The sequence below is a fragment of the Aquarana catesbeiana genome, linkage group LG04 (genome assembly GCF_042186555.1).
Source record: "Aquarana catesbeiana isolate 2022-GZ linkage group LG04, ASM4218655v1, whole genome shotgun sequence".
Taxonomy (NCBI): domain Eukaryota; kingdom Metazoa; phylum Chordata; class Amphibia; order Anura; family Ranidae; genus Aquarana; species Aquarana catesbeiana.
Genome location: NC_133327.1, coordinates 629,161,768 through 629,175,603, shown reverse-complemented (window position 1 = coordinate 629,175,603; position 13,836 = coordinate 629,161,768). Strand labels below are relative to the sequence as shown.

At 42.9% G+C, this 13,836-nt stretch overlaps 1 protein-coding gene across 1 annotated transcript in view; it reads right to left on the bottom strand.

The window, feature by feature from the left end:
- BPNT1 (3'(2'), 5'-bisphosphate nucleotidase 1) overlaps window positions 1-13,836 on the bottom strand; it is an 83,978-nt gene that overhangs the window by 21,632 nt on the left and 48,510 nt on the right. Inside the window, exon 3 of the mRNA XM_073628360.1 lies at window positions 7,590-7,717. Coding sequence (XP_073484461.1) covers window positions 7,590-7,717 — 128 coding nt within the window. The remainder of the gene's footprint in view (window positions 1-7,589; window positions 7,718-13,836) is intronic.

The following is a 13,836-nucleotide window of genomic DNA, read 5'->3' as shown; positions in this document are numbered from 1 at the left end:
TCGGAGGCCATGGAAAGCCCAGGTGGCACAAACCCCCCCCAAATGACCCCATTTTGGAAAGTAGACACCCCAAGCTATTTGCTGAGAGGTATAGTGAGTATTTTGCAGACCTCACTTTTTGTCACAAAGTTTTGAAAATTGAAAAAAGAAAAAAAAAAATGTTTTTTCTTGTCTTTCTTCATTTTCAAAAACAAATGAGAGCTGCAAAATACTCACCATGCCTCTCAGCAAATAGCTTGGGGTGTCTACTTTCCAAAATGGGGTCATTTGGGGGGGGGTTTGTGCCACCTGGGCATTCCATGGCCTCCGAAACTGTGATAGGCAGTGAAGAGTGAAATCAAAAATTTTCACCCTTAGAAATCCTGAAGGCGGTGATTGGTTTTCGGGGTCCCGTACGCGGCTAGGCTCCCAAAAAGTCCCACACATGTGGTATCCCCATACTCAGGAGAAGCAGCTAAATGTATTTTGGGGTGCAATTCCACATATGCCCATGGCCTGTGTGAGCAATATATCATTTAGTGACAACTTTATGCAAAAAAAAAAAAAAAAAGTGTCACTTTCCCACAACTTGTGTCAAAATATAAAATATTCCATGGACTCAATATGCCTCTCAGCAAATAGCTTGGGGTGTCTACTTTCCAAAATGGGGTCATTTTGGGGGGTTTTGTGCCACCTGGGCATTCCATGGCCTCCGAAACTGTGATAGGTAGTGAGGAGTAAAATCAAAAATTTATACCCTTAGAAATCCTGAAGGTGGTGATTGGTTTTCGGGGCCCCGTACGCGGCTAGGCTCCCAAAAAGTCCCACACATGTGGTATCCCCATACTCAGGAGAAGCAGCTGAATGTATTTTGGGGTGCAATTCCACATAGGCCCATGGCCTGTGTGAGCAATATATCATTTAGTGACAACTTTTTGTAAATATTTTTTTTTTTTTTGTCATTATTCAATCACTTGGGACAAAAAAAATAAATATTCAATGGGTTCAACATGCCTCTCAGCAATTTCCTTGGGGTGTCTACTTTCCAAAATGGGGTCACTTGGGGGGGTTTTGTACTGCCCTGCCATTTTAGCACCTCAAGAAATGACATAGGCAGTCATAAACTAAAAGCTGTGTAAATTACAGAAAATGTACCCTAGTTTGTAGACGCTATAACTTTTGCGTAAACCAATAAATATACGCTTATTGACATTTTTTTTACCAAAGACATGTGGCCGAATACATTTTGGCCTAAATGTATGACTAAAATTTAGTTTATTGGATTTTTTTTATAACAAAAAGTAGAAAATATCATTTTTTTTCAAAATTTTCGGTCTTTTTCCGTTTATAGCGCAAAAAATAAAAACCGCAGAGGTGATCAAATACCATCAAAAGAAAGCTCTATTTGTGGGAAGAAAAGGACGCAAATTTCGTTTGGGTACAGCATTGCATGACCGCGCAATTAGCAGTTAAAGCGACGCAGTGCCAAATTGGAAAAAGACCTCTGGTCCTTAGGCAGCATAATGGTCCGGGGCTCAAGTGGCTAACAAATGTACTTTTATTTTCTCCATCAGTTTATCCCACACAGCTACTACCTTGTGTATCACTTGACCTTCCCTCCTGGATTGTAAGCTCTAACGGGTAGGGCCCTCTGAATCCTCCTGTATTGAAATGTATTGTGACTGTACTGTCTGCCCTCATGTTGTAAAGCGCTGCACAAACTGTTGGCGCTGTATAAATCCTGTATAATAATAATAAAATAATAATAAATTATTATTATTATTTTGGCCTCTTGCAAATGGATACCTAAAAATGCCATGTTTTTAGACAGTCAAGTATTTCATTTTTTTACTGATCTAAATGCAGCCCATTGTTTTATTGGACCTGTACACACAGATGTGTCAAACTTGTGCTGCGTATAGATCAGTAAAAAAGAAAAAATAATATCAAAGATCTGCATTGCTGCAAAGTATTTTATGTGTATGCATACAAAATTTGTGTGTACAACACAACCCAAGAAAAGCTAGAAGAATTTTTAGATGCATGTACATGCAAAAACACATAAAGAAGTGCTTTTTTTTATACAGCCTATCCTTGTGTTTTTACACAGGAATTTTGTGTCCGGGATCTGATGTTCAGCGTCTAAAAGCCAGCTCCTATCTCTCCACAGTGACTCACCTGTTGATATCCTGCTCGTCAGTCCTGCCTACTTAAGCCATCCAGTCCAGATGATCTCTGCCTTCGCCTAGGTCACATCTCTAGAGACGCTCTCCTGGGTTCCTGTTAAAGACTTGCTTGGCTGACATTCTTTCTGGCTCCAGATCCTGCTTGCTGTTCTACTACGCGCATCTCTTGCTCCCTGACGTTTTGGCTTGTCTGACTATCCGTTCCGGTTCCTGAACTCTGGCTATTTTGACTACGTTTACTTTTTTTATTATTATTATTAAACAAGTGTGATTTAACTGTACTTCTGTCTCAGTCCGATTCATGGTACCTGACAACAAGAGAAATAGAGGAAGGTCTCATAATATTTTTAATAGATAAAAGCAAAAATGACGCTTACACCCACGTTACAGTGCCGATCCGGGCACCAGGTGTAATTAGCATGTGCAAGTCAGCTAGTCCTAAAGGGATAGCGTGAAGTTTGCGTCTCTCCTAAGGCCAAGCCTAAATAGGATGTGGGATCAGAACCTGGAATGGCAGCTCCTCTGCTCCGACATATGTTTTGCTGTATTAGCCACTTCAGGGAGTGATGTCATACCACTCCTAGCTTGCTTAAAAGTGAATGGGAAGGGTGCCATTTGTGGGACTCCTCCTCCAAAATGGAGGACAAGACAAAAATGTAATGCAAAATCTCCCTCTAGTCTAGGGCATGCTGACTTACACACACTGTTCCCAGCATACAGCATAAACCTACCCGATATCAACATGTAAAAACTCGAAAGGACACATTAAAAACATCGCAAATTGATAAAATATCATAGCTAAATCACATAAAGAAAATAGTGACATGATAAAAAAAATATAATAAACAGGAACCATGTAAACTGGCATCATCTAGTAGCCAGGCATAATAAATGTGGAACCTAGATGCCTATAATGAAAAAACACCACAGAGCAGCGCCATCTAGTGGCCAATATCTAAAAAGGCTGGAAACAAAATGTATATGTGGCCAAAACTGATATATTTTTTATAGAAAAGTTTTTACATGTTGATATCAGGTTGGTTTATGCTGGGAACAGTGAGTGTATGTCGGTATCCCCTAGAGGGAGATTTTGCATTACATTTTTGTCTTGTCCTCCATTTTGGAGGAGTGCCACAAATAGCACCCTTCCCATTCACTTTTAAAGCGGAGTTTCGCAAAAAAAAAAAAAATTTTAGATGTCAGCAGCTGCAAATACTGCAGCTGCTGACTTTTAAAATAAGGACACTTACCTGTCCCGGGGTCCAGCGATGTCGGCACCCGAGACCGAACCGTCCTTCGATCCTCGGGTGCTGCCGCCGCCATTCTCACTGAGGGAATCGGGAAGTGAAGCGTTGCGGCATCACTGCCCGGTTCCCTACTGCGCATGCGCGAGTCGCGCTGCGCGTCTACACTGGTCCCCGTTGCATTGTGGGAAATGTGTATTTCCCACAACACAACGGGGGTGGGCGGGGAGTCTGTGGCTAGCTATACCCGTATTATACAGGTATCTGCACCCCCCTCCCCCCTGAAAGGTGCCAATTGTGACACCGGAGGGGGGGGAGGAATCTGATGAGCGGAAGTTCCACTTTAGGGTGGAACTCCGCTTTAAGCAAGCTAGGAGTGGTATGACATCACTCCCTGAAGTGGCTAATACGGCGAAACATATGTCGGAGCAGAGGAGCCACCATTCCAGGTTCTGATCCCACATCCTATTTAGGATTGGCCTTAGGAGAGACGCGGACTTCTCGCTATCCTTTTAGGACTAGCCAGCTTGCACATGCCGATTACACCTGGTGCCCAGATCGGCACTGTAACATGTGAGTGTAATCACCATTTGTTGTTGTCATTTGCGTTTATCTATTAAAAATACTACACTATGAGACCTTCCTCTGTCTCATGTTGAGTCATTTTTTCCCCATCCTAGTTTCATCTCGAGGGACCAGTGGAGTGGAACTGTGCTGTCAGTGGAATCAATTGGTATTCCAGAAGCGCTGTTTGACCTTCCTGTAAAAAGGGGGTCATAATTCTCTGGTGAGTGGACACCCATCTCTTGAGAATTTGTGGTGAAGAACTAGGAATCCGACTTTGAGCATCACAATTTGGTGTTGGGATTTATCACGTATGGACTTTGAGCTTGCTATTTATTTGTATTTGCTTTTCATTTTCAAATACATAGACCTAAACTACATTGCCATCCCCTTTCTTTTCTAGCGCTAGAATTATATCCAAAAATGCCCAAAGATTTGAAAATGCAAATACAAACTGGAGCACATCAAACTATTTTCATTTTATTTTTGACTGGAGTTGGGCTTTAGGAATTTAAAATAAGTTATACCTGTAAAAGAAGTCAGGAGATAGTTGCCTTTTCAGTTGCCTGCACCGACAAACATTGCTTGGATGCTGAGAAATCTTCAGCTAAAGTCTATTATGAAACCAATACTGCCGGATGGTCGATTTCTCGCAACTGTCACTGGTTCGTCTCTCTGACCTCCACCCATTACAGGGTACTTTGGTGATGTAATTACTACTGTACAATAGTGGATGTCAGCAGGAGGAACTACTGAAAGTTGCGTGAACCAAAAGTGTTATGCCCCGTACACACGGTCGGACTTTGTTCGAACATTCCGACAACAAAATCCTAGGATTTTTTCCGACGGATGTTGGCTCAAACTTGTCTTGCATACACACGGTCACACAAAGTTGTCGGAAAATCCGATCGTTCTGAACGCGGTGACGTAAAACACGTAGTACGTCGGGACTATAAACGGGGCAGTGGCCAATAGCTTTCATCTTTTTATTTATTCTGAGCATGCGTGGCACTTTGTGCGTCGGATTTGTGTACACACGATCGGAAATTCTGACAACAGATTTTGTTGTCGGAAAATTTTATAGCCTGCTCTCAAACTTTGTGTGTCGGAAAATCCGATGGAAAATGTGTGATGGAGCCCACACACGGTCGGAATTTCCGACAACAAGGTCCTATCACACATTTTCCGTCGGAAAATCCGACCGTGTGTACGGGGCATTAGTTTCAGTTTGGACCCCACATGAGTACTTCTCATCAGAACCATGTTCAGGCAACCAAGCAGCAGGAAGGGCAATCTACTGACTTCTTTAACAAGTATAGCTTATACTAAATTCATGATTATAGTAGGGGGGCACTTTAAAGTAACATTAAGCTGAGAAATAAATGTGATCTCCAGCCAAAGAAGTGTTTGCTTTTTTTTTGTCTTAGGTCAGAAAGTCAGGGGAAGATTTCCAAAAGAAAGCAATAGAAATGCACATTTTCTTGTAGGAAAGTGTTTTATTGCAATCTTGATGAGAAATCACCCCAATTTGTATCCAGGTGTACACAGTGGGCAGAGGTTGTAATCCTTTCTTTACAAAAAGCAAAGTCTTTTTTTTTTTGTTTTTTCTTTACAAACTATTTTTATTTGGTGCAAAAAGCTTTGTCATATGCCATAGAAAAGTATAATACAGGCATTTTACACATAAGAAAGAACAAGAAAAATATTTTGATATATGAGGAACATAGTTTTCTTTAGTATTTTAACTTTATAATATTGTATAATTATGCATATTGTAAATGTATAGCTCTAATAATGCTCTTATATATGTTAATATTATAATTCAGTGTTGAAAAAAGTGATTGGAAAAATTTAGCCATGGTTCCCATTTTTTGTTATAAAAATGATTAGTGTTCTGTAGTATGTGGAATATTTTTCCATAAGATTGATGTTATTAATTAATGGTGATTTCCAGTGAAATGCTATTAACCAGTGTCAACCAATTAGTGACACATTCATACCAACTATGGAATCTACATAACAAAAAATACAAACTGATATCTAACACACCCCCACATGCTTCTTTTGTTGGAGATCCAAAATTCTCCCTTAAAGTGGTTGTATAGTCATTTTTTTAACTTTTACCTACAGGTAAGCCTATAATAAGGCTTACCTGTAGGTAAAAAAAAATAGCTCCTAAACCTTTACGGTTTAGGAGATATTCCCCTTGCTATGAGCCGCTGACTGCAGCGGCGCATGCGCACAGGGGATTCTCGGCTGAAGCCCGGCAACTGCCGGACCTTGCCGGGTAAGAAATCTCCCGCGCGCATGCGCGGGAGTGATGACATCGCGGCTCCAGCCACTCACAGCGCTGGAACCGCGATACCCGGAAGACACGCCGAGGCAACATGACAGCTCCCTCGGCGTGGACCAGGTAAGATACCGACGCCTCGTTCTAAGGTAAATATTTCATAATGAGCTAGTATGCGGTGCATACTAGCTCATTATACCTTTTGCTTTACAGGGTTAAAAAATAAAAATAAAAAATTTGCGGGTATATAACCGCTTTAATACACATAATACTGGAGACTTCTCATGGTGGATAAGTAACAACCTAACATCCCTCTCTAATTTTATAGAAAACAACAATTTTGCCTCATTCTCCTCACTAAAATCTAAACATCCCCAATGCTGAGTTTAATAAATTTCTCCAAATAAGACACTTTAATGCCGTGTACACACAGGCGGACTTTTCAACAGGACTGGTCTGTCGAAAAGAATCCGTCGGACAATCCGATCGTGTGTGGGCTTCATCGGACCTCCAGCTGACTTTTTCTGTCGAAAATCAGACGGACTTTACATTAGGAACATGTTTCAAATCTTTCAGACGGACTCGAGTCCGATCGAAAAGTCCGCTCGTCTGTATGCTAGTCCGACGGATAAAAAAGGACGCAAAGGCAGCTATTGGCTACTGGCTATGAACTTCCTTATTCTAGACCGGTTGTACGTCATCACGTTCAAACGACCGGACTTTCGAATGGACTTTAATCCGTTTGTGTGTGGGCAAGTCTGGTCGTTCTCAAGTCCGTCGTAACTCTGTCGAAAGACCGTCGGACGTTTGATGCTCAAAAGTCCGCCCGTGTGTACACGGCATAACACATACTTCCAAACAACAAACTCACATCCTCCATCATTCTTTGAAAGCATTGCTTTAAAATCACCAAGAACAGGACTGATTTCAGAAATATACTCTAACCTAAATAATAATGTAGAACAAAAAGCAAAGTCTTTATGGGGCTAAGGACCCATATGATAATGTTTGGCCCCAAAGACACACAAGCCTGCAACATGGGAGGAAAGGGAAATAATCACAAGATCTTGGAAAACAGGATGGCGGGGAAACCCCAGGAAGGTACGTATCAGCAGCTGAAGTGGAAATAGGGGGCTATCCAGAAAACCTGTTAGTTGCTCAGAACAGGCAAAAGTAGAGGTTTACATGAAGCTATATTTTATGAAAAACACAATGTTTCTGCCGCAGTTTTATTTTTTGGATGAAAGTTGCATTCCTGAATAACTGCAAAAAATATATATTATAATAATAATAATAAAACACATTAACAAAAATATGGATCATAACCTTTTCCACAATACCCAGATCTCCTCCACTCATAACATTTCGGACGATGGTTCCAGCTTTTTCAGCTATGGAGTGAGTACTCGCCACCACCCTGGTCAAAACGTTGGTGGTTGAGGACATTGTAAAAGCTAGGAGAAAATGTAAAAGTAAATGTTATTCAGACTGGAGCCTACACCAAGTATGTTAATAAAGATCTGATCTATTTTACTGCAATGACATGGGCATATCTGAAAAGTTAGAAAAATCAAAAAAGCAACCTTATGAGTAATTACAAAAAAGTTCTGTCTTTCTGGTGAGATCATCCTAGGAGAAAAAGAAACATCATGCATGGTGAATGGGTTAAAGGGGTAAAAAAAAAAAAAAAGTGACTTTCTCAGCTGTAGGGTGGATTGAGAAGGCTGGATTTAATATATTGAATAACCTGTAATGGCAAAAGTTTTTTTTTTTTTTTTTTGATAAAGTGATGAGGGGTTACCAGGGCTGCTGTTAGAAATCATGGGGCCCCATACAGCCTACCTGACGGGGCCCCCTTGACCCCGCCAACAGCTCCGCCCCTGACCCCACGCTGTCATTGGTGGCAGGAGCTGGAACATGTAACATTTACAGCACCCCACCAATCATAACTGGAGCTGAATAGGAGAGATGTCAGTGTTTTGACATCTGTGCCAATTCAGTTTGTGTCTGCATACTCCACAGACTTGTGTCCATTTACATCAGGCTACCTCTGATCTGTCACCTTTGGGTCTGGAAAAATAGAAAAAGATGTTCTTTTCCATTTTTTTTTTTAATCTGAATGGACATAGAGGTAGGCGGACTTAAATGCACACAAGTCAATTCATATCTGGACTCCTTTAAACCTACATGGAGCTTTCAATGAGGTCCGCATGAAAAACTTACAGGGGGACCTAATTGCAAAGCTTGGGTTAAAGGTCATCAATGGGGAGCTGTTTGGGGGTGGTAAAAATGCAGCTTGGCTGTGTGTTTTTACTGTCCCTCCCCATCACATGTGTAAAGTAGCATCTCACTATGTACTCATGGTCATCATTATGATGATCACAGCACAGCAGGTGCTCTTTGGCTCTGTCAATGTAACATGCTGTTGGGTGCTGACTTTGTTACGGCTGTGCTGTGTTATAGACTGTAACACACATTACAGCCATAATTTAAAGAAAGTCAGCACCCAACAGCATGGGACACTGACAGAGCCATACAGTCTCTGCTGTGATGTGTTTATCATAATGATGATGACCATGAGAACACAATGGGGAGTCTGGGGACTGTACATTCTGCAATAGCCTGTGTGACCGGTCAGTGTGTGTATGCAGGGGACTGCCCTGCTTGCCTGTGCACCACCGCTGTCAGTATTACTCTTGCTGTGCTGTCGCCACCTCAGTGATCAGTCTTTAACTCGGGCTGCAGCGCGGCACTTACTGAGGGAGGGTACCCGCATTACAGTAAAATCCATCCGCTGGGGAAGGCATACAGTGAGCTGCCGGGACATTAGTTTGTGCAGGTATACACTGGTGCAGAGCAGCATGAAGCCAGGGATTGTATGCCTGCGCCCGAAAATGGAAAAAAGTCCCTCTTCTGCTCTCGCCTCCTGGGCCCAGGAAATTACTAATATATATATATATATATATATATATATTATATATATATATATATATATATATATATATATATATATATTTATTTATTACACACACACACATACATACACCTTAGCAATCAAATGGGTGCGGGTTAATAAATAAAGTTATTTAGCTAGTTCATTATTTTTTTTTTTATCTAGAAGTTAACTACAAAGCTCCTCGGGGCCCCCCCTGCTGGCCAGGCCCGGTACAACAGGGCTGGTTGTACTGCCCTATCAGCGGCCCTGGGGGTTAGGCTCCATGCACACTAGTATTTTTTAAGCTCATAGAAGCTGTTATTAGCATTTTTTTCTGCTCCTATTAGCTAAATAGTGTTATCCTATGTATCCATGCACATTACTTTAGGCCATTAGCATTTTTGCGCTTCAGCATCTAGATTAGTAAAACTTTAATCCACAATCAATTAGAATCCCTCTTTCAGTGAGCATATCTGAAATCTCACTAAGTAACTGATGTTTGCACATCATCTTCATTGTTCATTGCCCTGCCTTATTTACTAGGTTCATTTCAGGCTGAGCCCTCAGCAAATCTTTGGGAATATAATTGGGTGCTCTGTTATAGATGAACTTTTGCATCAAGTGGTTGGCACTTAAGTGTCAATAGGGTTGAAATTGAAGCACCACGCCACTGCTAAGAGCTCCAGATACAACTTTATTCCATTAAAGGTCAGGGGTACAATTCAAAAAGTAGCCAATGTGTTTCGGGGTCTAAGTGCCCCCTTCATCAGGGCTTGACTGGCAACCAAGTGAACAAACCAGAAGTGAATTGGACCTACAACGGTATTAATTTTCCAATGTGAATTCAAAACACAGGCATGTCAGCAGCTGACTAGGCTTGTGCTTTGAATTTACACCGGAAAAAGTACAATTGTAGGTCCAGTTCACTTCTGGTTTGTTCACTTTGTGGAATAAAGTTGTATCTGGACCTTCAATTTCAACTCTTTTTACATCACACTACAAGCCTGGGAGACTGTGGAGATCCTCTGGGGTGTAGAAGCCGCCTGCCCAAGAACCAGATTATTTACACCAACAGTAATACCTTAAGATAACAATACCAATAAAATAAACCTGTGGGTTCATCACTATCTTTTCATTTTCCTCAACTTATGTGTCAATGACATGGATGACTTGAAAACCTCAACTTTGCTCCAGTACAGGAATCTCGCTTTAAAGGTTCACTTTTATAGCAGCTATTGTTCTAGTAATTACTATAGAAAGCCTAGTGTATAAGCAGCTATCCACTCATTGTTGCATAATCACCATGAGTCAGGCAGATTTCTGTGCTGGAGCAAAGGTGAAGATCTCAAATCACTCATTGACACTTAGGCCGGCCATACAAAATTCGCACTGTTAATGGGCAGGCTGAATGTTCTAAATTGATAGATTTATCAACTTGGGTACAACCAGCCTGCTGGATTCTGTTACAATTATCGCTCTGCTCACCAGGAGCAGACAATAGTTCGGCAGAAAGAAATTTGCTCCATGTATGGCCGGCCTTGGAGATCAACCACTTGACCCAGAAAGTCCACCCATAACACAACACCCAAGTGCATCCATAAAGCAACTGTCATAAAAATAAATCTTAAAAAAAAAGCTGCCTCTGGAAAGAAGACAAAGAATGTTAATTTCTCCTGCTGCCTGCACCACAAAGCTCTGCCATATAGGCAGGGGAGTTGCTAGGTGGCAAAAAGACCAGGGGCTTCAGCCCGAAGTCCAAAGCCGGCGCAGTAGTGGCGCAGGGTTTTTTGGCTGGGCGGTGGAGTTGTGTGGCGGGGGTAAGCTCACTTGCTGGTTGCTGCCTGGCTTACCAGTGCCCACCAATGCTGACCACTAAACTCACCTGCCTGACACACTGACCTACCTACCTGACATATATACACTGACCTGCATAAACGCAGTGACTTACCTGACACGGACTGACCTACCTGACCTACCTACCTGACCTACATACACTGACGGCAGTGACCTACCTGACCAGGAGACAGACTTCATGTGTTCTGCAGCAGCAGCTCAGCTCAGCCGTGGTGTGCGGTGTGCCCATCATCACAGCAGGCAGCCAGAGGAGGAGAGGAGAGCCGCCTGCCTGAGCGCTGAGCAGGAATCTCACAGTGATGTGGCGTGGTGGCCGCATTGCAATTCCCGCCTTCTGGAGCCTGCAGCGCCTATGATGGACGTCACACGTTCTGCCATTGTACCAGTGGGACATCCATCATAGGCACTGCAGGCTCCAGAAGGCGGGACCTGCTATGTGACTCAGCCATACTCGGCGGCACTCGGGATCAGATCGGTCCCCGCTCAGTGGCGCTCGGGGCTACTAATACAGTTGTGCATGCCTGAGATCGGGGCTTTTCGGGGACCCATTCGGGGATCCAGCCCCCCCACCTCTCGATGCCACTGCATATAGGTGAGAAAGTGCCCATCGAAAAGCCTGCAGATCCCACACTTCTAGTGATGTCAGATTCCTTGTCCCCTGCTGTGCTTAGTGGTTTAATCTGTACTATATCCTGTGGTGTTTTAGAGGGTGGTGGGGGACCAGCAAATATATATTCCCAGAAAGTTGGACTCAGCAGGATCTTCAGTGGGTGCTTTCTTTTTACTACTGAAGGGATCAGGTAGCAGAAGAGGTGAGTATTTGAAGACTTCCTTGCAAGCGCAGCTTTTTTTTTGAAAATTTACTTTTGAGACAATATCACTTTAATACTAGGCATACATACAGTGCTAACCTCTATGTTCCCACTGCTAGGATATGCCTAATATTTCTGTTCAAGTTTCAACTTGCTAATCAAGCTGAAACTTACACAGGTCAATTGTGCGCTCCCACCACCCTCAAATCAAAGAACTTGGGCCTGGCATCAAGCTATGCATGGTTGGTATAGAGGCATCAAATATTCCCCCATACTTGTAAGTACCAATTAGTATTTCTTATGCAAACTAGAGATGGATCAAAGCCTCAGAGGTGCGCATGGATGGAAAGTTTTGGCTGCTTACCCTAGAAAAGCGAACCCGTTACTTTGCAATATATTGACAAAACAACAGGTTCACTTTCAGGGCCTATTCAGCAGTGACATGCATCTTGCAGATGCAAACCTTACCTCTGAAATTCCTTAGCAGCTAGATTGGCTTTTTTTACACTTGTGACAAGCTCCATTTGTCTAAAAAAGGTACAGGAGGAACATTGGTCTATGTAGACTGCCCTAGGTAACACTTGTGATGCTGAGCCCAGGGCAATCATCAGAAATTTTAGGGCCCCTTACACAGCTTTAGGTCTGGGGCCCCCGACCATCACCCCCCCTCCCCTCACGGGTCTGACCACCAACATTCCCCCCCGCCCACTGGCCATCCCACTAAACCCTCTTACTGGCTAGGGGTGTACACATATTGTAGCCACAGCAAGAATTATACACCCCGTCACACTCAACAGGTGTAGCGCCTGCCAAACTTGACCCATTTAAGTGAAAAGGGCCACTCTGCAAACGCCCTGCAACTGTGTGCAATTCTAGAATTCAGCACAAACTCGTCGGGACGGAGGTACCAGGAGAGTCTCATGGCGCCCCCTGCAGTCCTGGTTGGGGCTTGGGCCCCTTACATCTGTATTGGCTGTTTCCCCCTTGATGGCTGCCCAGGCTGAGCCTCAATGAAAGAACTGAAATCCAATGAATGAAAGGGCAAGGCCATGGACTTGGAAGGCTGGGGAGTAAAGAGCGAGATGATGCTGGATGATCTCCAGCCAGGAAATGAGGCAGGCTTTATCTGATTTGCTACAATTTCTAATGCACAGAGAGTGCAGTGAAATCAGAGTAAGAAATTTCTGTACAGAAAAGGAGTTTGTAGAAGTGTGCAAGAAGTTAAAGTGGAGCTAAACTTTGTGATACTTACTTCCCTTTAATGGTCTCATGTCTCTCTCTGGCGTTTCCTACCCGGCTGCTTCCAGGTGTCGGGCTGCAGCAGTTCACAATGGCCGGTGCTGGATGACAACAGACATCCAGGCACACAGGCACTGTGCTTGAATATGATCTGAGCTGCACAGCTCAGTGTACATTCCAAAGCAGACAGGTTATTTTACTGCAGACATTGCATATCTCTTCTGCAAAAGACCACATAACTGTAAATGTACATCAGATAAAAGTGAACCCGGTAGTTTTACAACGGGATCACTTTTATAGACCATGGGAGAGGTGCCCCCCTCCCACCGGTTGTTTCCAGGTCTACCGGTGTCCTGTCAGAAAGCTGCTACTCATCAGAATATGTAACAGAAGTGACGATCCGTCGCTGCCATCTAGGTACACCCACACATGTCCACAGTAAGCCTAAAGTCTGAAGTCGCCAAGCGGACATCTTTTTACACCCACTGAAGTCTTGTATTTCACACTTAGTTTTACCAGTGAACGAAGCTTATATAGTGAAATACAGTATTTGGAAGTCCACGTGACTGTTTTGAAGTTGAATTCTCAAAGCATCGGCAAGCCTGCTGATCTCACAGGTTTGCTGATCTCACAGAACAACGCTGCTTTTAAAATTCAACATCAAAACAGTTTAACAGATTTCTAAATACTGTATTTCACTATATAAAGGTCAGTTTACTGGTAAAAATAAGTG